General features: G+C 40.9%; 3 protein-coding genes across 3 annotated transcripts; 2 read left to right on the top strand and 1 right to left on the bottom strand.

Annotated features, from left to right (window-relative positions):
- The first annotated feature begins 951 nt into the window (after positions 1–951).
- On the top strand, positions 952–3,801 carry LOC130166190 (uncharacterized). The gene is made up of 3 exons (XM_056371600.1): positions 952–1,444; positions 2,201–2,629; positions 3,026–3,801. The coding sequence occupies exons 1-3, from the start codon at positions 1,165–1,167 to the stop codon at positions 3,346–3,348; spliced, it is 1,032 nt and encodes a 343-aa protein (XP_056227575.1). The 5' UTR covers positions 952–1,164; the 3' UTR covers positions 3,349–3,801.
- A 1,024-nt stretch (positions 3,802–4,825) lies between these two features.
- On the top strand, positions 4,826–15,055 carry cog4 (component of oligomeric golgi complex 4). Its single transcript, XM_056372024.1, has 19 exons — positions 4,826–5,126; positions 6,501–6,583; positions 6,719–6,833; positions 7,357–7,531; positions 7,927–8,120; positions 8,930–9,035; positions 9,147–9,304; positions 9,663–9,721; positions 9,803–9,927; positions 10,026–10,144; positions 10,505–10,671; positions 10,783–10,948; positions 12,367–12,429; positions 12,558–12,671; positions 13,004–13,096; positions 13,178–13,261; positions 13,359–13,460; positions 13,763–13,891; positions 14,528–15,055. The coding sequence occupies exons 1-19, from the start codon at positions 4,992–4,994 to the stop codon at positions 14,660–14,662; spliced, it is 2,322 nt and encodes a 773-aa protein (XP_056227999.1). The 5' UTR covers positions 4,826–4,991; the 3' UTR covers positions 14,663–15,055.
- Positions 15,056–15,607: 552 nt separating this feature from the next.
- gnao1b (guanine nucleotide binding protein (G protein), alpha activating activity polypeptide O, b) lies at positions 15,608–23,197 on the bottom strand. The gene is made up of 8 exons (XM_056372036.1): positions 22,571–23,197; positions 22,368–22,410; positions 19,329–19,470; positions 18,847–19,007; positions 18,622–18,750; positions 18,361–18,490; positions 17,465–17,618; positions 15,608–17,346 (listed from the first exon to the last, which is right to left on the bottom strand). The coding sequence occupies exons 1-8, from the start codon at positions 22,686–22,688 to the stop codon at positions 17,159–17,161; spliced, it is 1,065 nt and encodes a 354-aa protein (XP_056228011.1). The 5' UTR covers positions 22,689–23,197; the 3' UTR covers positions 15,608–17,158.
- Between the last annotated feature and the right edge of the window lie 1,822 nt (positions 23,198–25,019).

Raw genomic sequence — 25,019 nt, 5'->3', positions numbered from 1 at the left:
GTAAGATCGAGACCTTACTTTATTATAGAGAGAAACCCAGCAGTTCCCACAAAGAGCAAGTTGTTTCAGCAGGAGGTTATTTGTATTCCATATGTCACCACCCAGTGAAATAAGACGAAGGATTGCCCTCAAATATCTCAGCACCAGTAACATAAAGGAGGGGTCCTTATAACTTTAAACTACACAAATTGTACCCTGTTAAACACTTGGTTTATAAGGTACATCTAAAACTAATGCAGTATGATCCAACAGTCCTGCCATAAATTCTACCTTCATGGAGGTTATAATGTTCAGTCTTGAAACTGTTTTAGAGAGGTGCTGAAAAGTGTTTCTGTTATTTTGTCCATCCTGTTTATATCAGTGACAGCCAGCTAGATGACAGAAACATACTACCTTCTCCAAAATTATCAAACATTTGAATCAACTCCTCCATAACACAGTTTCAACAAACAAACAAACAAATGAATGAATGAATGAATGAAACACCAATTAATTATTTAAAACTTGAACAGTCTGCTGGCTCCTGCTGGCTCTAACACAGAGAAGATAAATGGAGAAGTGATTGTCAGAAAATGTATAAGCACAGGCTATTTATAATACATACTGTGGGTTTTTAAACTATAACAGAAAAATGAAAAATACCCATCACCAGTCTTATAATTATCAAGTTTCATATTCACAAATGTAAATTTACCGGCAAAAGACCTTTCTTTTCTGCTTTACATAAAGAAAGTGAGCATCGCTTATTAAATCTTGCACAAATAAAAAGGCTGTTAAAACTGTAAATTTGTGTGTTTTTTTTCTCAACTTGATTCTGTTGTTTTATCTTATTTCTTTTCTTTCATTATTATTATTCTCTTTTATTTCGTTGTTCTCAATATTGGATTTAGTGTACATTTACAACTTAAACAAAGTAAATAAATAAAAGAAGTAGAAGAGGAGGAGGCGGTGGTCAGACAACCCGGAAATGACGTTGCGGCAGCAGGAAATATAGCTCGGCTAACTTAGCACAACAGCTACCACTACTGACACTACTGTTTTATTTATTAAAATCGGATTGTGCCGAAATAACTGAGAAGTGGAAATTACACGGCCACTTTATTTCACTTATAGCTACGAAGCTGAGTATAAGCAGGACGTGGTTTGGACAACAGTGGCTAGCTAATGTTGTGTGTTGACACCCCGGAGCCACCCAGAGAGATGACCCGCAAGAGAAGCATGGTGTGGGGCTTCTTTAAAACCGTGGACTCACAGTCGGTCCAGTGTCTGCTCTGCAGGGGCTACCAGTCCAGACAGGTCCAGGGCAGCACCACGGCCATGTTGAGACATCTGCGTGTCAAACACCCCAAAGAGGTCGCCAAGAAATGTATAGGACGGGCACCTGAAACTATACCCAGAAACGGTCTTCAAGACGTGGACACGGACTGTGAACAGTTGTGCTCCGGTATGGGTCACTGAAACATCTGTGGGTAGTTCATTGAAGCACCCAGTTCCTGGTAGCTGCAGCTGCAAAGAATAATCGAGTAGTCGGTTGACAGAAAATTAACTATTTTAATGATGATTATAGTTGTTTAAGCAAAATGTGTTGTTTTCCATGTTCTTAAATGTTAGGATTTGTTGCTTTTCTTCTTCATACATGATAATAAACGAAATATCTTTGGGTGTTATTTAGATAAAACAAGACAAATGATAATGTCACCTTGGGAAATTGGGAAGAAATTGAGTGCAGTTAATGGTGATCAGTATGTTGTAAATTGAAAGAATGGATCAAAAGACAGGACATTCATCTTATCTCTCTGTCGCATCTGAAAGAATAAGAATCCAGAGAAACAGTATGTTATCATGACTGTGGTGAACAATTGGTTTTTAAATCAACTAACTGATCAACAGATAATTAATCACCCACCATTTTTGTTATAGATTAACTGTTCTAGCCATTGGTGAAATGCCTAATATTTGCTTCTCAAATTTGAGGCTTTGCTGCTTTTCTCTTTTCTCATTGTAATTTGGGTTTTGGACTGTTGGTCAGACAAAACATTTGAAGGTGTCAGATTGTAATTTAGGAACTTGAAATGGGTAATTTTACTGTTTGCTGACATTTTACGCATGATTAAGTAGTTATTTTAAAAATTCAATATATTAATCAATAATGATTCATTAGCTACAGACCTAATTATAACTTGAATTTCCTCTTCTTTAGTGGAAGTAGCGCTGGAGGACGGAGACTCTGACGTCCATACTAACATGAATGAATCTGATATTAGTTCTGCTATTAATGGCATCCTGGAATCAGCACGTGGAGATGCAGCAGAACAAATAACACATGAAGAGGGGAGTGACGACCGCCCTGTAAGACGATGCCGGCACAAACGGAGCTTGATTTGGAGGCACTATGAGCGTTTGGACAGTTTGAATGCTGCTCGTTGCCACATTTGCATGAAGAAGTTACAGTGCTTTGAAGGTGGTAGCACCAGCAACTTGCATCGACACATGTCAAAGAGACACCCAGAGGTGTTTTCTAGACTAGTGGCTGACGGGCTTAAACCACCTCCATCTAGCTCAAATGCTAATGGTGACACATTGACCCCACCAGAGACTGCTGGGGCGACAGAACAGAGACAGAGATCAGGTACGTTCTTATATCTCACTACTGTTTGAGTTTGAAATCATTTTTTCAAAGGCATCTTCCCAAACAATGCTTTCTGACAATACTGTCATGGCAAATACATGAATCTCTCACCTACTTGTAATTACATAATTAATTCATAATTCACATATACTATAATTAATATCACTGTGCCACTTTTTCATGAAACAGAATACAAATGTAAACTGTTTTCTAAGCAACCATAATTACCAGTGTGTTGTTCCTAATAAAGTGCTCTGTTGAGTTGAGTCAGCGTAAGTTAATTGATATCATGTCTCAAAACATTATTTATTTCATGTTGTGCTTCTACTGTATCCAAGGTCGTAATGAGACTAAATGTGTATTGCTGCTTCCTTCTTCTTAATGGGTGTTGAAAAGGTTCAAGAGCATCTGATGGAGAAAGGCGTGTGTTGAGGAGAGAGCGGGAGCTGATTGAGGCTCTGAGGAGGACACAAAAGGAGGAGGCTCGGGCTCTGGAGCATCAGAGGGAGCTGCTTGAGAAGCTGCGTGCAGCGGATGCCAGAGAGGCAGCTGTAGAAAGGGAGAAAATTGAGTCACTGAGAAAAGCACAGCAGGAGGAAGCCAAAGAATTAAATACACAGAGAGAAGAGCTGCAAAAGGAAAAGGCAGAGCTACAGAAGAAATGGGAAGAGCTTCAGCAAGAAAGAGAAGAACTTCTCTTGTTTTCCAGAGGACAGTAACCCTCCTGATTCAACATGACCACAGGACTCTGATGTCAGGTTTTCTATAAATGCCCTGGGACTGTTTCAGATGTGATGATGTAAAAATGTAAATTCCTCTTTTGGTCAAAGCAAACAGTCAGTGGACAGTTGGTTTTGTTTCCGTTGCAGCTGATGTCCGGACATCACTCGTGCATCAAAAGTATAGACATTTGATGGAGGACAAACCTTTCCCGCCCTGCATCTACTCAAAGCCACGACAAGCGATTTTCAATTTTATAAAACTTTGTTTTACTACGGTTGCTATGAGGCCTTGCCAGTCATTCATGTTTATTCTGTATTTTTTGCCACAGTGCAGCATGTTGTCACTGACAGGTGGTGTCATCCTCTTATGAAACTTACGCTGAGACTTGAATCGAGTCTCTTGTAAAATGTACTAAAGGAGTCTCAATAAAATGAATGAGGTCAGATTTATCCTGAGTAACTGGGATATTGTTTAAAATACTATTTTGTTTTTTTTTTTTTTGTTTTTTGATGCGTTGAGCAACAAAAAATTCTATTCACCTTCATTGTATTGGTATAGCAGCAGACATATACATACATACATTTCTTAACATTAACAAGTAAAACCATAGAACCTAATGGGGACCCAATGACCCCAGGGTCTTTGTGTGACAGTTTGTGATTATTTGATTTATGGATTAAAAAAAATTCTTAAGTCTACTTTTAATACATTTGTTATTTCAGGTTATATTATCCTTAAGTGGTGCACATTACTAAGTTATTTTATGAACTGACACACAGAAAAGCTGGGGTGCTGATTTAGCATAAGTCAAGTCTGTCTTAAGACAATAGTCAGGTGCCCTAATGGACACTGAAACAAGTTTACCTAGCTTTAATTGTATCTCCTGTTCATACAATCCACGAAGAGACCACTTCTTAGTGTGATTTAAATGAATTATCAATGGAAGAGATGGGGGACAAACTCCTAAATCTTCATTCTGTGCAAAAATGTATTCCAAAAGTAAATCAAATGATATGAGGTTTTGTCAGTCGTGGCTGAGGTAATCAAATTAAGAGGATATGTACCAAATATCTCCTTTTTGTGTTTTGCAGTGTTTCCTTGTTGATTCACAATGGAGGGATAGCAACAAAAGAGGGGTTTGTGCCGAAAAGACTGTAATTTAGGAAGATATCCTCTTGATTTGATTCACTCAGACTGCTGAAGCCTCATATTAACATATGTTAGTTTTGGATTACATTTTTGAACATTTTATTGCAGATTAACTCAAATGTTTATATGGACACCTGATTTTTATTTTATGACGAACTTTACAATTGTGAAGTTGTGCTTTAAGTACAAAAGCGTACAGCGCATGCGTAGATCGTAAACGTCTTACCCAGAATTAGACTTCTCAGGTAGTGCCTTTGTGCTTCCCCAGCCAGCCCCAAATGTTGATGTGGATTTATGGTTTTCTATGGTGAAGGATAAAGTTTCTTTCAGGCTTAGGAAAACGTTCACCCACATTATAAAACAAGGGGGAAGTATATGTTCTCAGTAGCTCACATTGCTACACGAAGAAGCGCTGCCTGACAGGCTAAACCCGGGGAGTGAACCACAACGGACACCCGGTTCTCCTGAGTCGGTGCTTCGGTGGCGGAAGATGGCAGACAGTGGACCCGTGGCAGCGAGAAGATGCGACTCTGGGTCGGTGTCCTCTGTGAGTATGGAGGCCATCTCGGGGCTGACGGAGCTGGAGGACCTGGAGAGAGTTTACCAACAGCTCTGCACGGAGGAGGTCTGTATGTAACGACCGTTAACAGCGGTTTATTTGACGTGTACAAATGGTCGCTCTCGTCCTCCACGTAAACACCCGGGACGCAGCTGACTCAAAACACGACTGAGAGAAAACAACACCACTCTTAACAAATCACGTCTACATGGGCGAAAACAACTAAACTAACGACTTGTCTTTGCATGTTAGGGTTAGATACTGTTCACTGTTTTGGAGATAATGCGGGTGACAGCAAATTGTCTGGGTGCAAAACACTCCACATACCTGTCAAATACAATGAAGTGCAGAAGAGGTTCTAGGATGCAGTTCATGTTTGGACATAGATTTATCTTTGTTAGGATTAAATATTGTTCTCCTCTTTATGAAGGAAACATCTGACAGCTAAACAAACACCCTACTCCCAAACAGTCCCTAGGACACAACATTTGTTCAAGCACCGATTCACTCTGCTTGAGTAGGCCTATATCCATTTCATGCCAGTTTGTCCTTCACTACATTTCAGAGGGAAATATTGTACTTTTTACTCCACTATATATATCTGACTTTTTTAGTTATTATTAGTTATTCTACATATCAAGACATTTACTTCCAAAGCACATGAAGATCTTTCAGAATATGAGGCTTTGTTAAAGATTAAACCACCCATACAATTAGTCAGTTGAAAGGCAATTAATTAGTAACTACTTTGATAACTGTTGAAGTAATTTTTCATGTAAGAAAAAATCTCAAAGAAATCTAATCTATCTCAAATGTGTGAATTTGCCGTTTTTCCTTTTAAGAATTTTAATTCATTTTTGGAAATGCTGAGGTTTTGACTATTGATTGAACTAAACAAACATTGTGAAGGTGTCACTTTGGGCCCTGGGTAATTGTGATGAACGTTTCTCATTATTTTTGATGAGACTTTTTGCAAACCAAACAATAACTGGATTAATCAAGAAAATAATAATTAGCGGAAGTCCTATACAAAATAGTTATAAATTTGCTCCACTTCAAAACTGCAACAGTAAAATGCTGCTTACGTGTGAATGCATGAGTAATAATGATCTAATGATATAATACATAATAGTTTACCACTCACTTGGGCAATTTTCAGGTTAACTTTTAGTTTTGGTACAGTTTCTTGATCGTACTTACATAGTTTTACTTGAGTATTATTTCATTTTGAGCTCAGGAATTTTACATCCTCTGACTTCCCCCACCACTTCTCCCGACCTAGAAACGTTTAAGTGTGCCGTCATCTACACTGAGTGATATGAGTAAATTTTACAGCCTAGATCCTTCAGTTTTAAATTCAACAACAATGAATATCTTTTTTTTTTTTGAGACTGTTAAAAGATGGAACTCATTTCATGTTTTGTTTTCTGTTCACAACAGAAAGAAGTAGAAGCTGAGCTGGACAGGCTGGTGGGGCAGGAGGGGACCATTCACACAAAGATGCTGGCACTGCAGCGGATGGGGTATAGTTTGTCCAGATTAGAGTAGTTTAAAAAATGGATGATCATCTATGATTTGATCTTAAACCATTGCAGTATATGATCTTTTCAAAATAATCTGTGTTGTGTTGTACAAAATGTGGTTTCTTTGCTCTCCAGGCCTAACCTACAGTTGATTGGAGGAGACGCCAGTCAGCTGTCGGGCATGATCACATTTACCTGCAGCCTGGCTGAAAACGTGAGCCGCAAAGTCAGACAGCTAGACCTGGCAAAGGTGAAAACATGCACTCATTAGGCCTACTCACCTTTTTCATTTACAGAAGAGCGTTTGCTCGGTTTTGTGGACTGATATAAGTGATGATAACATTCTCTCTGTTCTATCATGTGATCTACCTTCATTGATCTACCACCACTCTCAAACAGTTTCAACAAAAACTGAACATTATAACTTCTTGAAGGTATCATTTATTGAAACACTGCTGCATAAGTTAAGTAGGTGTCCCTAATAAACTGACTGAAAGTACACGTTAACTCAATGTCATTAAATGTTGACAAAATGTCAAAAAGACCTGGATAATGCATTCCAATGTAAATTCCCTACAACATGCATAATCTCCTAAAGGGGTTTCAGTTGCTGCCACTGTCCCATGCAACACCACAAACTACAACCTTAATATAAAATGACCCTAGATTTCAATCAACACTTCTCTAACTTAGTGTTCAAAAATGAAAAGTTCTAAAAAGGTAGCAAAAGGAAAGTTGTATCGGATGTATCATGTTTCATTTTATTCTTGTAGACTCGACTGTATAACGTCATCCAGCGTGCTGATGATATCCTCGATCTGAAGTTCTGCACGGATGGTGTGCAAACAGCTCTACGTAACGAAGATTTTGAACAGGCTGCTGCTCACATCCATCGATACCTCTCTCTGGACCAGTCAGTTATTGAGCTGAGCAGGCAGGGAGAAGAAAGTATGAGGCCCCTACCTTTCTGTCAAAGTGCATTACTCAGTATAAACACTTACACCCTAGTGAAGACGTCCCACAGTCTTGTTTGGATTCCTGTGTTTTTGTACGTTTTTCACTTTGAATTTGTCAGATCTTGGTCGGGATGTAGAGGTTCAAAGAAAGAAAATAATGTGGGCCAAGTAAATAGCTTACATCAAGCTAAAACGCTTTGGTTTTCAGACTTTCTTATTGCCTACTGCAATCTACCAAAGATCATTAAATGTGAGGTTGTTAACTTTTTTCACTGCTCTGTAAGCATTCCTGTGAATGTATTCCTGTGAATGTATTCCTGTGCTTGTACATGTTTGAACATCACTAGACAGATACTGTAACACTGCCAGTGCCTCTTGTCTGCACAGGCAGTGCTGTGGACGCCAGTCTGGTCATGCTGCAGGAAGCAGAGCAGAAACTGAAGGTAATCGTTGCTGAGAAGCTTGATGAAGCTGTAGCAGCAGTCGACCTTGCCCAAGTGGAAAGGTTTTTCAAGATCTTCCCCCTGTTGGGCCTCCACCAGCAGGGCCTCGCCCGCTTCGGTCAATATCTCTGCAGTCAGGTCAGTAATAAACTCTATGAGACATGCTCAAGTGTTGGAAAGCTTTGTGGTGAGAGGGTTTCCAGTTGTAACTCTCTAAGAGTGAAACTAGTGTATTAAGAGTCTGTTCTCTACCACTAAGGGGGTTTTGTGTTTTCAGTCCTGTTTGTTTGCTTGCCTGTCTGGTTTTTAATGTAGTTTCCATAATATATCAAAATCTTAAGGTAGTTAAAATTCAGTTGAAATTTAGGCCATGGCTAAATGAACAGGTAATTGGTTTATGATGAATATCCATTATGTTTTTAAAGGATTTATTAACAGTGTGTAATAGGGCTTTTAAAAACATTTTCATTTCATCATGAATCACTTATTGAATGAAGAGATCTGTATTCCCTGGTTGTTCCTGTGTATTTCGATGAAGATCAGATGGAGATTCTGGGTCCAGATGCAGTGTCAAAATTTCTATACACTTCCTATTGAAATAACCGATTTAGAGAATTGTGCAGCCTTGGTTGAGATACACACTTTCTAAGAGCTTCCTGTTATTTACTGTTGTAAAACATGTGCATTCCTTACTGTTTGTTGCTTGGTTATTCAAACTTGTAATTTCAGTTTATCCTGATGTTGCAGCCATTGTATTTTGAGTGTCAGCTAAGTGCTTAAATTTGTAAAATATTCCCATCCTGGAAAAACTCGTCTATCTGCTCTTTAAACAAAATGAGAAAGCAGAATGAGATCTCTAAATCTTTATCTTTTATTCAGATATAGTTGCAGATATGTGACTCTATCAGTTATTTTTCTGTCTCTGTTCTTCACACTCACTCTCACAGCTTGCCTCCAAAGCTGAGGAGAACCTGCTTTTAGCTACAGGAGGAGACCTGGGTGAAAAGAGAGCACTGATGATATTTGCAGACACACTGACACTGCTGTTGGAAGGTGAGAACACAGGCCTGACACTTGGTGTCTGTATCTGTCATCATTGTTTTTTAATGTATTTATTTTTTTGCTTGGTGTAGACTCCACTAATGCACTGGCGTGTGTTTACAGGCATCGCTCGTGTCGTCGAGACTCATCAGCCTATAGTAGAGACTTATTACGGTCCAGGTCATCTGTATACTCTCATCACTCACCTGCAGCAGGAATGTGACCGACAGACCCAGAAAATAGTTGACAAGTTCATCCAGCAGAGAGGATACCACAACAAGGTTTGAATGACATCTGAGCCCTATTCTTCATACGTGGCTTTACTAATTCATGCTTATCTATCAGGCTAAAATAATGCTGTTTAGTTTTCATCCAGCTAATTTGGTTCTTTGAATGCAGTTTAAGATTGATTTGGATTAAGTTATCTTGAATAACAATGCACTCTTATTTTGAAATAAAGACAAAATGAGTAGAGTTGAAACCGCAATTAGCATTTGATTGCAGTTTCACGAAGTAGGTGTTAAGAACCCTCCCAGCATGTGCTGGGCCAATAGATTCATGGACATTGAGCTGAGCTGCATGACATGATAGTTTCTACTGTGTACCTGTTCTTGCTGTGACCTCGAGTCCGTCCTTTAGTTTCAGATCATCCAGAGCAGCATGATGAAGAGCGTGCCAGGGGAACGGATTGAGCCCAGGTATTTTCAGCAACATGCTGCCTTCATCTCTATCTTTGTCTCTGTGGTGTTTTTGTTTACACTTCTGTCTTACCCGAACAGGGAACTGGACCCTGTGCTGGCAGAAGTAACCCTGATGAACGCACGGGCGGAGCTCTACCTGCGCTTTTTACGTCGTCGCATGATGGCCGACTTTGAAGTTGGAGACGCTCAGAGCATCACACAGGGTAGTTTTATATTAACATGTCTTGAAGTATACAAAGATGCCTTTTTGAGTGGGGGTTGAAACGTATCTAATTTTTTTCCTATATTTTTGAACGCTCAGAGCATCAGCAGAATGTGGAGAAGCTGCTGAAACACTGCTTGCTGAGCACGACGATGCAGGAGCTGATTGGCTACTACATTCCTATGGAAGAATACTACATGAGGGAGTCTGTCAACAAGGTACATTGCTCAGTTATATAGTATTATTTCTATAGTTCAATATCTGACAAAATAATCTTATTCCCACATTAGGTGTAATACTTACTCATCAGAATGTATTAACCTCCTAAGACCCGAGCTCTATTCTTTGCTATTTAGGCTGATTGGGACCTGAGAAAAATGATGTCCACATATGAGGACATTAGTTTTAAATTTCGATTACTGAGTGGCAGTATAATATCCTCATATGGGGTCACCAGGCCCTTGTTGAGAAAAAGTTAGTATTGTGGTCTAGAGAACCCAAAATGTGAGATCCACATATGTGGACGCCAGGTCCTAGGAGGTTAAAGCATTTTAATAAAATGATTTCTCCATCCTCAGGCTGTCGCTATGGATTCATATGAAAAGGGTCAGCTGACCTCCAGCATGGTGGACGACTGTTTCTACATTGTGAAGAAGTGCATCAGCAGAGCTTTATCCAGCTCCAGCATCGACTGCCTGTGTGCCATGATCAACCACGCTAACTCTGTGCTGGAGTCTGACTTCAGGTGCCCACCTCTCGTTCACTGTCCTGTTGACATATTCAGTCCTTTTCCTTCTTCACATCTCATGCATGTACGTGTCCCCTCCTGCCCTGTGTGTCCCTCTTCACCCGTCAGGGAGGTGTTGTACAATAAGCTGCGGCAGGGCTTTCCAGCTACGACGCTTCAGGACATCCAGCGTGGTGTCAGCAGTGCGGTCAGTCTGATGCAGAGCAGCTTACAACAGGGCAAGTTCAACACCCTGGGCATCGAGAGCGCTGAACACGCCAAGGCTGCCTTTCTGGTAAGATGCATCGACAGTTACACACATTCACACACACGCATACACCCACTTTGCTTTTAGACAGTAAAGGCTAATTTGTCAGTGATAAAAATTAAGCCTTAATGACACTAAGCCTAAATTTTATGAATCTAAATGTCATGTTGTAGTAATGACAGTGACATAGCAGTGATACAAGGCTTGTGGTGATGATTTTGCTCCTGTTATTCCTGACAGGACATGGTAAAAACTACAAAACAAACTGTAACTTGGATATGGCCATTCAGTCTAATAGTTGGTATGATTTTTTGTTGCATAATTTCAGCACTGAGGACTTCATCAAGCAATTAAAACATGTTTGTATTACTTTCTGCAATGCTCAAACATCTACAGTGACAAGTTTGGGAACCATTGGAAGATTTTCCCCTAAAATGCCAAAAATAATTTTAAGAGCAGGAATCCTTCATATACTGTGGTCTATATTCTGATCTTTCACTTTTACAGTTCGACAGACAACTGATGGCTGTGTGTCAAGACGTGTTAATATGGACTCTTCTTTGGGCCTTGCTTCAGCTTTCAGGTTTCCGCATAAGGCTTGTTTAAAGAGAGCAGCAGTAATTTAAGTGAGGAATAAAATGCATGAATGACCTCCTTTAATTTAAGTAATGTAAGTAGTGCTTTAATTTTTAAAGTGGCTCCCAGCTGAAGGAAGCACTACTTCAAAAACCTTTTAACCCGTTTGTCAGAAGTTAAAGTGAAATCAAGACGTGCTGAAATCACAGATTTACCATCTTTAAACTAGGATTATATTTTGCAAAAACCTCTGTCTGGTGTGACTTCATGAAGTCTTCAGAGACCTTTAGAAAGAATTGCAGTTTTTGAGATTATTGAAGTAGTTCATGTTAAAACTCAGAGAAGATTGTCAGAAATTTCCTAATTAATTAGCCAGCATTTAGCTGTAAATTACAAAGATATATCCAGGAAGCTCCTATGCAATGTGGTGGTGATTATAAGGGAAATGATCCAAGTGTTGGTTGCTCATTTTATTCTAGTTTTTAAATATGAGACTTGTAAAACAAAGCATTACTGTTATTAATACTGAGTGAGTGGCTTCTAGGGCAGGGGGCATAAATATTTTAGAGATAAAACTGAATGAGCAATGGAGATGTGAGTCGTAGAAATAGGACAAGATTTCTGCGTTACTGCAAATCATGGGAGTGGGGAGTCGGTTGCATCAGTCTCACTGTCCCAACCAGTTCTCTGCCGCTATAAAAAGTCTAAAATATTTGCACTGACAATTGCAGCAAGGCAGAGAATTACTAATTACTGGGATAAACTATGAGATTGCATCAGTTTTCTGAAAGCTTCAGGCAGAAAGCAGCTTTTAAACCAATCGAATTAGCTGTAAGAATTCATTCACACTTTTTTTCTTTCTATCTTAGGTGACTCTGAATAATGTGGAGGTGTGTAGTGAGAATATCACAACTTTAAAGAGAAATCTAGAGGTAAGTTTAACATCTGTACCGATGCTCTGCCTCTTTTATATCCATTACATCATTTATAGTTTAGCTTAATGCTCAGAAATTGACTTTTGTTTTTTTGTTTTGTTTTGTTTTGTTTTTTCTCCTTGCAGAACGACTGCTCCAAGTTGTTCAGTCAGGGGGGCGGCTCTGGTGAACAAGCCAAGATTGAAAGCTGTTTGTCCGACCTCGTCAATACATCCACAAAGTTCAAGGATCTCTTACAGGTTGGAGACACACACACACACACACACACACACACAGAGTTATGTATTGCTTATTTACAGTAGGTGCTGAAGAATGGGGAAACATTTGTGTGGCTTTTCAAGCGTCACCTGTGTCCTAAGACCATGTTTCTATTCGTTTGTAGGAAGAAGAAAAAAAATCAGAATTTTATTAACATATTTTTAAAGTACGGTTCTCCGAGTTGTGTATGTGAGATGTTTTTCAGCAAGTGTTTGTTGTAAATGTGTGTAGGTCCACTCATGGTACTATAAGACTCTTTGGCCTCCTGCTGAGTGGTAAAAGTGTGATACTCTGATGTTATTTTGTTTCGCAGGAGGGTCTGACTGAGTTGAACACAACAGCCATAAAGCCTCAGGTCAAACCCTGGATCAGCAGCTTTCTGGCGATCTCACATAACATAGAGGAGGTAATGGTCTCAGAACCCTACACAGAAATAAACCAGGGGTCAATAAAACATCCCACTCTAACTGCGTTGTCGTCCCCACAGGAGGAGTTTAATGATTATGAAGCTAATGATCCCTGGGTGCAGCAGGTCATCGTTAACTTGGAGCAGCTCATGGCAGAGTTCAAGGTATCTGCAACATTTAAGCTTCCACTTTGTATTTGCTGAATATATGTACTCGTTCTTGCTATTTTCTAACCTTTTCTTTGTTCCTCTGCCTCACCAGACGGCCCTCTCTCCTGTCATTTATGACACTCTGACCAGCCTGATGACCAGCTTGATATCTATTGAGATGGAGAAGACTGTTCTGAAATGCTCATTCAGCAGGGTGAGGAGCTGAGCTCAGCCACAAGATGGCACCGAGCTCCCTGTGCATGACATCACATCACTGACACACATGATGAAAAGCCTCCAGCCATGATTTATTAATGAGTCCAGGAAGGCCTGCAGGAGAGAGTGCTTCCTTTTATCACGTTAGCATCTCCTATTTTGAGCAGTGCGTTTTTATTGAAAACCTCGAAATAGATTCTTATACTTCATCCAACATGAAGTCTTGAAGAAAATATTGCTGTATAGATAACACATCGCCATTTTTTGTTGATATAAACCATGTTGATCATTTTGTTGTAGCTTGGAGGGCTGCAGTTCGATAAAGAGCTTCGGTCTCTTGTGGCGTACCTCACCACCGTCACCACCTGGACCATCAGGGATAAGTTTGCTCGTCTCACACAAATGGCCACCATCCTCAACCTGGAGCGGGTAATTTAGATCATTGTACACAGAATTTAGATCAAATTTTATGTGTTTATACCTTAACATTTATGACAGTTTACACCAGGGGTAGAACGCAACTAAGTACATTTAGTCAATTACAGCTTTGAGATACCTTGAGTGTTTTCATTTTATGCTACTTTACATTTATACTCCACCACATTTCAATTGGATATTTTGCACTTATTACTCCACTACGTCTGTTTGACAGATTTATCTACGAGTGATTTTACAGATTAAGATTGTGTATACAAACATATCTGCAATTACAGCTATTAAAATGTGATGCATTGGTATAAAATAATAAACCCAGATGCATATAAAATAGTTAAAATAGCTCCACCTCCACCAGCTACAACAGTAAAATGGGGTGTCCAGATGGCATTGGGGTCTGTAGACACTGACCATCAAATCACTATGTCCCCAGTTAAAGTCAGGCCAGGAAGCTTTGTTGCAAAAGTGCCCCCCAAAAAATAAATGAATTCCAACAGTAAAAGGGTAACGACATATGAATGCATCAACAATAATGATAATACTTTCATTCCAGGTTTGAGAGTGTAGTATTGATACTCTGACCTAAGAATCTGGTTTACACAGGCTCACTTGTACCTATTTGTACTGCAGGTAACTGAGATCTTGGACTACTGGGGTCCTAACTCAGGTCCCTTGACGTGGCGGCTGACCCCAGCAGAGGTGCGTCAGGTTCTGGCGCTGCGTATTGACTTCAGAAGTGAAGATATCAAGAGGCTGAGACTGTAACTCATGAACCAGTACGCTGGTTATCAGTGACTGCCGCGCAGTACCCACCTTTTGATGCATTTCACTAAAGAGCTCTGCACAATCCAGGTTTAATCCATGTTCCTGTAAATGGACGTGGGCAGGGCACGGGCAAATGGCTGTGGGGATTTCTTTTTTTTTTTTTGTTAGAAACAAAAACGCTCATCGCAGGAGATTCCAGGAGATTTTCCAGTGGAGTTTTCAGAGTCTGCCTTCTGCTCCTCCCCTGTCTAATGTCAGTCTGTATCAGAGCTGCTGCTCAGCTTTTAGGAGCCAGGGTTCTTGGTTACGTGGCAGGAATGGCATAACTATTGAAGAGTTAACTGTAAAATATTGTCTTAAATGTGTAATTAAAAGTCTAAGTGTGTGATTGTATCGCAGTGGGAGTTGGAATCTTTTTAACCTGTAACTGGCTCTGAGAAACGAGGACACACTGGGACTGAGGAGTGGAGCTCTGGGGCTGTCAGTGAAACAGAACAGTAATGAACATCATACCCATTAAACTGACAGAAGCAGGTCAGACAGCTGATCCAGCCTAGTCATTCAATATATGAATAGCTCCTTGTCTGTGATGATGGAACACTTTTAACCTAATAAATTGAGAGCCGCTGTGCAATGCTCCTGATCCCTGCCATCCGCCACATTTCACGAAGTGCTGCCCTATTGCCATGCAAGACCTGTTCCCAATCTTTTATACATATTTCTGACACTAAATACAAAGCTGTGTTCACTAGGCAATGAAGCATTAAAACTGGTCCATTCTCATAATATTCAGCCTAATTTCCTGGTCTAACCTGAATTCTCTGTACAGATAAAGCAGGTCAGTATGTGTTTAAACTTCTGCTGAGAGGACAGTGCTGCGATTGTTTGTTATCAGCCCTCTTAACCTTCTCCAGTGCAATCAGACTCAGACCACGAAGACGGGGATAGTTAGGAAAAGTGTGGCTTTAATGTAAACACAACATTCGATTGGCTCAGCACAAACATTCCACATGAGAGCAACCAATAAACTACTGAATAGGATGGGGTGCAGCACAAAAACATTCACAGTAAAAAAAAAAATCTGGTATAATCATAATATATATATACAGTACGGTGCTTTTAAGGTGAAAATGGAGATAGGATACGGGGACTGATATGTGATAGGTAAGAGTATACAGGGATGGGAAGATGAATTTCTGGGTGCACAGGTGAAAATGGAGAGCTGTACTTTTTCTCTGTGAAGAGAGAAATGTGACAGACGGGGGATAATGGTTCCCTGTTTTCTGATCAGGGGAGAAGAGGGTTAAAAAACTCCCCAACTCCCCCAGACAGAGGCTGCCTCAAATAATATTGTTCTCCTCGTGCAGTCTTCTATTTCTACACAGATTCACATCGAAGGGTAAAGCATCACACAGAGAACAAGATGTCATTGGAGGGCTGCTTTCCACCCTCTGAACCGCAGACAGGTATCGTGTACCCCAGTTTTTCATGACAGGAAATAAATATGTGGCACGGGATTTTCAGGAGGTAGGAGGAGGCATGTAGGGCATGAGGTTAAATAATTAAATCATTCGATGATAATAAAATGTTATATCTCTTACTTAAATAATATTAGTTGATAGAGTGAGCTATGATTTTTCTGATCCTAATCCCCTGTCGTTCCGATCTGTCGTTCTCAGATGGTTGGCACCGATATGATTTTTTTTTTTCTTTTTTTTTTCTTTTTTTTGAGATATCATTGGCTGATAGGTGTTTCCTCAGGGTACAGGAGGCCAGTGGCAATGGGCGGCCATTCTGAACAGAAGAATCGTCTCTTTCATTATGTTTTAAAGTAAAAGAGAAAGCAGAGAGTGGAACAGACCTGCAGGCTACTCAGTCATGTGTGGGACTGAAGGAGAGGGGAGCTTTGTCCCTTCTGAAAGTTAAAAGAGCCTCCTTCTTTCAAACCATGACCCTCAGCCACGAGTACAGCACCTCCCCAACATCATAATCATCTCCACCTTCACACACACAGCAGCTCTTCAAACGGAGCACCAGAGGTTGTATTCAGGACAGATATAAACGCCTCGAGACTTGCACATAAAAAAATGTCACATAAAGAATGGGACAATATTCCACGTTGTGCTTAAAAATGACATTGCACACTCCTCGTGATGTATTTCTGGGCTGAGTTTTTGCAAAACAAGACTCGAGCTGAATAAACCCCTGGTGCTGCCGCTTCTGTTTCTTTCCAATTGTTGACACATTCATCAACAAACAAAAATGAAACATTCAGCTCAAAAACACATTTTGATATGACAAAACTGGGGTTGTACACTGAAATCAAAATGAGAGGAAGGGAAGAAATCATGGCAATAATCCAGTGTGGTGTCTGACGGCAGCTCTTTGGGTCCATTTGGACGTGTAGAATTACATATTTATGTGTTTAAGTATCATCAAAATTATCATTATTAACACCTCATACTCTCCATGACAACCTCTGTGCTTGGCCAGGCCTCAGTATAAGCCACACCCTCTAAGGTTGTTTGCAATAATGATGTCAGTGACGGCATCAAACACTACCTGGATGTTTCCTGTGTCTGTGGCACAGGTCAGGTGACAGTAGATCTCCTTATTGGGAGAGCGGTTCTTACTCTCGAACTGAACCTGAATATATGCAGTAGCATCGTCGTAAGTATTAGCACCTGGAGACAAGTGGAGGAAAAAGAGAGAGAAGAGACCAGAGAGCATGAGGGACTGACGTTCATCACTTTGCTCAGGGTGCAGCTCTGACTGAGAATGAATGTAAATAAAGGGACTCACCTGTGTATTCTGGAAAACAGATCGTCAGCGGCGACTTCTTGATCTTTTCAGCGAACAGATCCTTCTTGTTGAGGAAGAGGATGATGGAGGTGTCGATGAAGAATTTGTTGTTACAGATGGAGTCAAAGAGCATGAGCGACTCATGCATGCGGTTCTGCAGGAAAAATGAACAACAATGAAGTTACTGTTACAGTGAGGAGAGAGCTTTAGGATGTGAGGTTACAACAAAACACCACAGTAAACACTGCATATAGCCAATTTACAGTTTGACTGATTGCTTAATGTACAACTGAGCAAATACAATAAAGTTGTTGATCATGTTACAGGTATATCCGTCAAAGATTGGATTTTATTTAACATCAGTGAGGAACAAAACAAATAATCATCTTAGAAGATTTTTCCTGTTAACCTGACCCCGAGCTCCTGACATAAAACACACACACACATACAATAAAAAATGAATAATAAAATAAAATAATCCATTAAAAAATGGCCAAATAAATCAACTAGAGTGGCATTCAGAGAGAGCAGACCTCCACCATGGCAAATGTTAAACAACATCCACCAGAAACTGGGCTATATACATAACAATTTGTTGTGCATAAATAAAATTGAGTCATGCAGAGAGAGGCACTGAAATCATGCAGCTCTTTTCTATGAAAACTGTCAAATAAATACAAAACACTCAAAATATAAATTTATGGCATCATCAGTCTGTAAATACTCATCTTGAGGACCCCAGCCACAATTGAACTAGTGTTATTGAGGTCATACGGCATCCATCTTGACCACTATGGCATCAGCATGTCCCAGTCACAGCCTTTAACATGAGCCAAAGCCCCACCATGAATTGTGCACCAGAGGGATTCAAACTATATGAACGGAGTCACACTTACAGTTGTTTCATCTTCATGGAGCACCTGGTCGTATCCGCTCATAGCAACACAGAAGATAATGGCCGTCACATCTTCAAAGCAGTGGATCCACTTCTTCCTCTCTGACCTCTGACCTCCCACGTCAAACAGCCTGGAAAAAGTGCAAAAAGTCAGTTCAGGCGCAAGAGCTGTAATCCCTGAACCTAATCTAAGACAAAATGCCAACAAAAAAAGACCAAGGTGTCACAAGCTACGATGCTGCGACGTCTCTCCGCTTGCTACCTGAAATGTAGGTTTTTGAAGGTGAAGTGGGTTTCAACGATTCCGGTGGTCTTCACTCGGGTTCTCAGGATGTCCTGCTCTGTGGGCTGATAGTCTGCTGCCCCAATCCGGTCTAGACTGTCCAGGTAGCTGGTGACAGCAGAGAGGAAGATCAACAAGACTGTGGATTGGAAGGCCAGTGTTTTTCTTTTTCTTATGTTCTGATGATCGTTTTGGTCTACTCACTATTGAGCAGAGTCGTTAAGCTGGTATTCCCGGGCACGACTGAAGCACTCCTGAGTCCCAGCGTCGGCCCATACACGCTTCATAGCAGTGAGAAGCTCTGCAGAGTACGGCTCTGTGTCCTCCATACGACTGACCACATCGCAAACCAGCTTAGCATCGGCCTGGACAAAAACATTTCATAAGGTCAGAGGAAGAGGATCCAAATTATATCTGTATATTTATCATTAGTCGTCTATTGTAATGGTATTGTGGGCTTTTTACAAAGTCAGATATTTCCAAGAGTGGTGACAGTTGTAGTTTGACCTAGCATTGAGTCCATGTGAGGGTCATCAACTAAACATCTCAACCCACACAGTTATTGTAATTCATATCAACAGAATCACATTTTTAACCCCTAAATTTCAAGGCTGGATCAGTCAAATCTCAGTTTCTAGCCTGTCTGTAGACGACCATTTCAGCTGGAGAGTAAAGGTAAGACTAACTTTTCTATCCTTGTCTGCAAACTCGATGCCCAGTGAGTCCATGGCTCGGAGGATGGCTGCCAAGCTCTGGATGGTGTTGCTGTAGACCACAGGCTTATACTGCTTCACGTCATCCCCAGAAAAGCCATCTTCATGGATAATCCTGCATGTGCGCACAGATATTAGCACAGAGACACAAGCTTGGACTAAACAGAAAAAGTCACATATGTCCATATGTTCCTGCAGACTTAAACAATTCTCTTTTTTAAAATAAAAGCTCCATGTGTTTTGGCAGATTATTGAGCTCTTTGTGTGTGTGTGTGTGTGTGTGTGTGTGTGTGTGTGTGTGAGATAGAGGGTTCCTGCCTTCTTGGCATCAAACACAACACACATATCTTTTAGTGCTCTCTCCCTTCTTCCTACCATCTTTACCTAAAATGCATCTTAAAGTGTGTCAGTGTGTAATGGGACAGAAATTGATCACATTCTCAGTCTGTGATTTGTACTTAGACGGTAATGTGATATTTAAGCCATTTATAATTAATCATGGGCAATGGAGTGGAACCAGACAGAATACTAATCAATCACACTACACAGGACTCTGCTGTTACATTTAGTACAACACAGTTAAACTCCTTATAATCTAGTCAACATTAATTATCCACCAGCGCACCCTCACCCTGACCTCACATACACTAAATCTACAAAAAAATCACTCATATCTTCCTGAAACTGACTTGTAATCCACATTTAAAGTTCAACATCTTCTCTTTGATTCCTTTGTGATCAATGATTGATGATTGATGAGGAAAATAAATAAGGGATGCTGTTTTTGTTTTTTTTAACCTATATTCATCTCAGCAGTGGACGTTAGGAAGAGATGTTTTATAGCAGAGGTCAACTACCCTGCCCGAATCAAAGACCACATCCACTAACTCCGCTCAAGTGACTGATCAATCGTTTTTCTTTTGCCCAACCAACAGTCCAAAACTCAAAGACATTCATGTATGACCAAGAAAAGCATCTAATCCTCACATTTAAGGAACAGGAACCAACAACTGTTTGGTATTTAACAAATGATTAAAACAATTATTGATTCATAAAAATTGTTTCTCATTAATTTTCTGTCAATCAGCAAATCAATTAATCAACCTATCGTAACTGTGACAAATGTTTGCACTGAGATCTTTAGGCATTAGGTTTACCCCCTCTGCTGAACATTTTCCCTGGGGAACTGATCTTTCAGTGTCTGTAAAATGCACATAATTAGGGATGATAAGTGAATAAGCCTCATAAGCCAAAGACAGAAGTTTAGATTAATATACCAATAAGGCTGCAACTAACAAATACATTTATCATCGATTAATCTGCACATTATTTTCTCGAATCACTGTTTGCCCATTTTCAAATTGCTCGATTTGTCCAACCAACAGTCCAAAACCTCAAAGACCTTCAACTTAATATCATTTTGGATGAAGAAAACCAGTAAATATTCACATTTAATGAAGTCATAAGCGGTGAATTTTTGCCACTTCTGCTTAACAAATGGCTTAAACGATTAATAGATGATCAAGATAGTTGCAGATTAATTTTTAATTGCATGGACTAATCATTTCAGCTCTATATACAGTACGTGCGGTTGATGAAAACTTCACTGACCAATCAGAGTCTGAAAAGTGTAAAAATAGACGCTCTGACATTTCTGCAGCTGACGAGCATGGTAAGTACTACGTCTGCCGTCAATGAAGTTGCCTCTTGTTTAATTCATATAATCCATCTTCTCCATTGTGTGCTGTGATACTCCTGCATTATATGTCACATTTTCACAGTTTCTTTTTTTTAATCGTTGTAAAGTTTCTATTGGCCTCCCAGATTCTCTCTCTCTTCCTCTCTCTCCTTTTCACACCTACAATGCAGTGAAACTCAATCAGGTACAGTTTCACTGTAGCACTCAACCTCATTTCACTACCACAGCCAGGCCTGGATCAAACAAAATAAACTCTGGACCAGCATGTGATGATGATGATGATGATGATGAAGTTCAGACAAAACACAGCAGAGCATATTGAATTCACCCTCCAATACCTTAACTTTATTACCTGCAGTGTGTAGTAAAACCCATCCATCTGCTCCCTGCTTAGGCTAAAGCAAACCATGAAGAGTGTTTGTAAACACTATTTGGCCTCACTGTCTTGACTTCAGGGCAGAGCACTGAGTTATGGACAACCAGAGACCACAGGGAGGGTAATGAGGTGAAGGGAAGAGGAGGAGGCAGCTTGGGCGCAGTCAGTGCAGTGCAGGCCGGGATGTGCCGAGCAGGATGGAGGCAGAGAGAGAGAGAGAGACGCGGTGCTGCCCACAGATACTGGGAAAGATGTTTCCCAGGACAAAATATACAATGGACTGGGCCTTTTCCTGACTGAAACATCTAGAAACTTAACTAAGAGGTTTAGAGAAAACAACAACAGTGATTTAAAACATCAAAGAGTGATTTAGCTTAGACAGGGGAAGGTTTAGATGCGGTTTTAGAAGCCATATTTCTGCGTAAATCCGCTTTATAGGCAAAGTACTCCCGGCGATATCGGGCACTTAAAGCCATTAAGATTAAAAGCAGAGGTATTCACTAATGGAGCTGTAGTGACCTCACTGTAATTCACACAAACACACACACACATACAGGGAGAGCGAGCGAGTGAGCGAGCGAGAGAGAGAGAGAGAGAGAGAGAGAGAGAGAGAGAGAGAGAGAGAGAGAGAGAGAGAGAGAGGAACAACACCCACATATCCCCAGTCGCACACTCCCTGTAGTCAAGTAAAACCCTCGTTAACTACATTTCAGCACCCAGGCAGTGAACAGCACCCTGGGACGCACCGGTGCGGCCTCCGCAGCCTCAATGTCTGTCTGCACGAGGTGCTCGAGTCACCGGCACTCCTCCGGGGCTATGGCCTCTCGAAACATGGCGGCTCAACCTGCCTTAGCACAGATAAGGGAGGCGCAATCTCGGGCCTTTTACTCTGGCTGTGTAGAGCAGGGTAAAAATAAACGATAAAAAGGACACTCACTTCATCTGTTTGACGATGGTGCTTTTGCCGGACTCTCCGCCGCCTGTGGAGAAACGGAGGGCAGAGTGAGAGCCGGCAGTGAAATCAGTACCACGGAGAGCACCTCCGCCCCATGCAGTCCCACCACAAGCAACACCGAGCCGCGCCGCGCCGCGCCGCGCCGAGGCGCAGCAGCCCCACGGCCGGAGAGGCTCTTCTCTTACCGAGCAGAAGCAGTTTGACGTCCTTGGCGGCGACCATCCCGTCCTCCTTCAGGTTTTTCTCGATGGCCTTGCTCCGGTCCAGAGCTGCGCGCTCCTCGGCGCTCAGTGTACATCCCATGTTTCCAGGCGAATGAACAATCCCGTCGTCGCTCCGGTCCGCCCTGTCCGCCCTGTCCCTCACCGACTCTCAATCAGCGCGATGTCTCTCAGTCGCTCCTCTGCGCGGTCTGCTACAGCATTAGGCCCGGATTGAGGGCAGAACAGAGCCGGGATCCAGAGACGCTCTTTTCTCCGTGACTCTGAGTGTGTGTCTCTCTCCGTCCCCTCTCTCAGAGGGGGTTGGGGGGTGGGGTCGTTGTGCTCGAGCCTACGGGGTTGGGGTTGTTGTTAGGTGGGGAGGGGGTGTCTCTCTCTCTCTCTCTCTCTCTCTCTCTACAGGGCGGCGCTGATGATGATGACAGCGAGCGCGAGCGATTTCATCGTATGTGTTCACGAAGGCAGGCAGGAGGGGCGCGAGAGCACGAGGAGGGAGCAGGGCTGTCCGCGCGAGACTCACCTACCGCAGACAATCTGGCTGACGTCAGAGCAGCCGAGGTTTAATCACGGCCTGTGAAAGATTATTCACATTGGAGAGACTTCAGATGGGAGATGTCCTCCTGTCTCCTGGTGTCGGTGCAAACCGTGCCGTTGTTAAAATACTGACACTCGTGCCTTGTCGAGGAGTGCACCGGCATTTAATCATGTCAACACCAAACTACATTTACATTAATATGGAAAAATTATATTTGTAAATAAAAAATTTACAAGCAAAAGGGAAAATGTGTCTATATGAAACAAAACATTTCATCTATAGCTGAATTACTAACAAAAAAAACGCTTTCTTTCAAGTTATTTCACTCTACTATTGTATTTGAATACACATTTGATGTACTTTTAGGCTACTTAACCTGAGTATTTACATTTTATTTTACTTTAGGCCTATACTACTTTACTTTACTACAGGGAAGAATTGGGAAGTATTATATGTATGTTTCAGCCCATCACATTCATTGGACAGTTATAGTTACTGATTACTAGATTAAAATGGTAAAAGTGTCTAGTTGGGGACCCCTGTCATGTTTCTGATGTCTATGAGTTGTAGCAGATCCACTACAGAGACAGTTCCCCTCTGAGCTTCTCAGATGGTTTCCTTTTAATAATCGTTAAAGGCGCAAAGAAGTAAAATGATCCAGTATTTCATAAAAGAGCAAAGATTAGAGAAAAGTCTTAAACACTTAGAAAAGGTCTGTGCATCACATATGTTTTTTCCTCTATCCCCTCCCATTAATCATCTCACCCCTGATTTATCTGCAGTGACCCTTCAGAGGGTCCCGACCCCTAGTCTGGGAACCACTGGACCAAAATTACATAACTGTATATAAAGCAGTTTAAATTATCACCATCTCGAGCAGGTGCTACAGTGAAAAGCTGCTTACACACTGACGCTCTAGTAATAATAATGTAATAATTATCATATCAGTCTTAGTATTCAGATTACTATAGTATACAGAGTACTTCATTGCAGGTAAAAATTAAAAGTACATACTGTAACTGTTAGCAGTAAAATACTTACAGGACTTACTCAAAGTATCAAAAGCAAAAATCTGTACCAGCGAATCATATTCTATAAAACCTACAAAGTAACATGTAGCTGCCAAGTGCAGTAGCCTTTTTGAATACTTCACTCTCAACCTCTACAGATCATAAGCAAATGTGATCTGGTGTGTGTGTGCGTGTGTGTGTGTGTGTGTGTGTGTGTTAGCAACTTCTTCACAGTTGCATCCAGGACCATTGAAATGACACACACCATATTTAACCAGCCAAATAAGAAATTATGGACTAGCCGCCAATCAAACTATTAAAAAGGAATGAAAAAATACTTTTTGTTTGTTTTTTTCTTAATCATTTAAATTTAACCACCTTCGTTGTGATATGATGTTTGTTTGATTGTTTAAAGCTGCCTTTTCTGCACCGCCAGGTATGAATACTTGTTTTTTAGCCAAAAAGATAATGAAACTTTAACATATTTAGTCTTGAATAACAGTCAGCTTTAAAAAAAAAAAAAAAAAAAAACCAACATATGTAATATTTGTATAAGTGTAGAATAATGTCACAATGTCTTCCACAGCCTGGTAGATAATGTCATAAATCCCCTGAAACAAACTGACACAATCTCAGTTTCTTCAATGGTAATTACAGCCGTGGTTACAGCCTAAGTGAAATGTGTGTGATTATCACAATTTATAGAACTGTGTATGTTTATCCTGGGGGTTGTTGCCCAACCATAAAGCAGAAATAAGTGTTTGTATGTGGTAAAAGCTTCTAATCCACACATCACATCTGGACGGACGGTCAAGTGGAGTAAAAGGGGGGGTTGGGCTCTTCACAATGGACCCTGAATGAAACCAGC

This window comes from Seriola aureovittata, chromosome 1 (assembly GCF_021018895.1).
Source record: "Seriola aureovittata isolate HTS-2021-v1 ecotype China chromosome 1, ASM2101889v1, whole genome shotgun sequence".
Lineage (NCBI taxonomy): Eukaryota > Metazoa > Chordata > Actinopteri > Carangiformes > Carangidae > Seriola > Seriola aureovittata.
This window is presented reverse-complemented; position numbering and strand designations above follow the sequence as displayed.

What these genes read in the sequence shown, in the direction of transcription:
- LOC130166190 (XM_056371600.1), top strand. Translation starts at nt 1,165, where the DNA reads ATGTTGTGTGTTGACACCCCGGAGCCACCCAGAGAGATGACCCGCAAG. An exon ending in CTGTGAACAGTTGTGCTCCG is followed by an intron (nt 1,445 to 2,200) that starts GTATGGGTCACT and finishes CCTCTTCTTTAG; the next exon opens with TGGAAGTAGCGCTGGAGGAC. An exon ending in AGAACAGAGACAGAGATCAG is followed by an intron (nt 2,630 to 3,025) that starts GTACGTTCTTAT and finishes GGTGTTGAAAAG; the next exon opens with GTTCAAGAGCATCTGATGGA.
- cog4 (XM_056372024.1), top strand. Translation starts at nt 4,992, where the DNA reads ATGGCAGACAGTGGACCCGTGGCAGCGAGAAGATGCGACTCTGGGTCG. An exon ending in ACGCCAAGGCTGCCTTTCTG is followed by an intron (nt 10,949 to 12,366) that starts GTAAGATGCATC and finishes TTTCTATCTTAG; the next exon opens with GTGACTCTGAATAATGTGGA. An exon ending in CCATCCTCAACCTGGAGCGG is followed by an intron (nt 13,892 to 14,527) that starts GTAATTTAGATC and finishes TTTGTACTGCAG; the next exon opens with GTAACTGAGATCTTGGACTA.
- gnao1b (XM_056372036.1), bottom strand. Translation starts at nt 22,688, where the DNA reads ATGGGATGTACACTGAGCGCCGAGGAGCGCGCAGCTCTGGACCGGAGC. An exon ending in CTTAACGACTCTGCTCAATA is followed by an intron (nt 18,751 to 18,846) that starts GTGAGTAGACCA and finishes TGCTGTCACCAG; the next exon opens with CTACCTGGACAGTCTAGACC. An exon ending in CTGTTTTCCAGAATACACAG is followed by an intron (nt 17,347 to 17,464) that starts GTGAGTCCCTTT and finishes ACTTGTCTCCAG; the next exon opens with GTGCTAATACTTACGACGAT.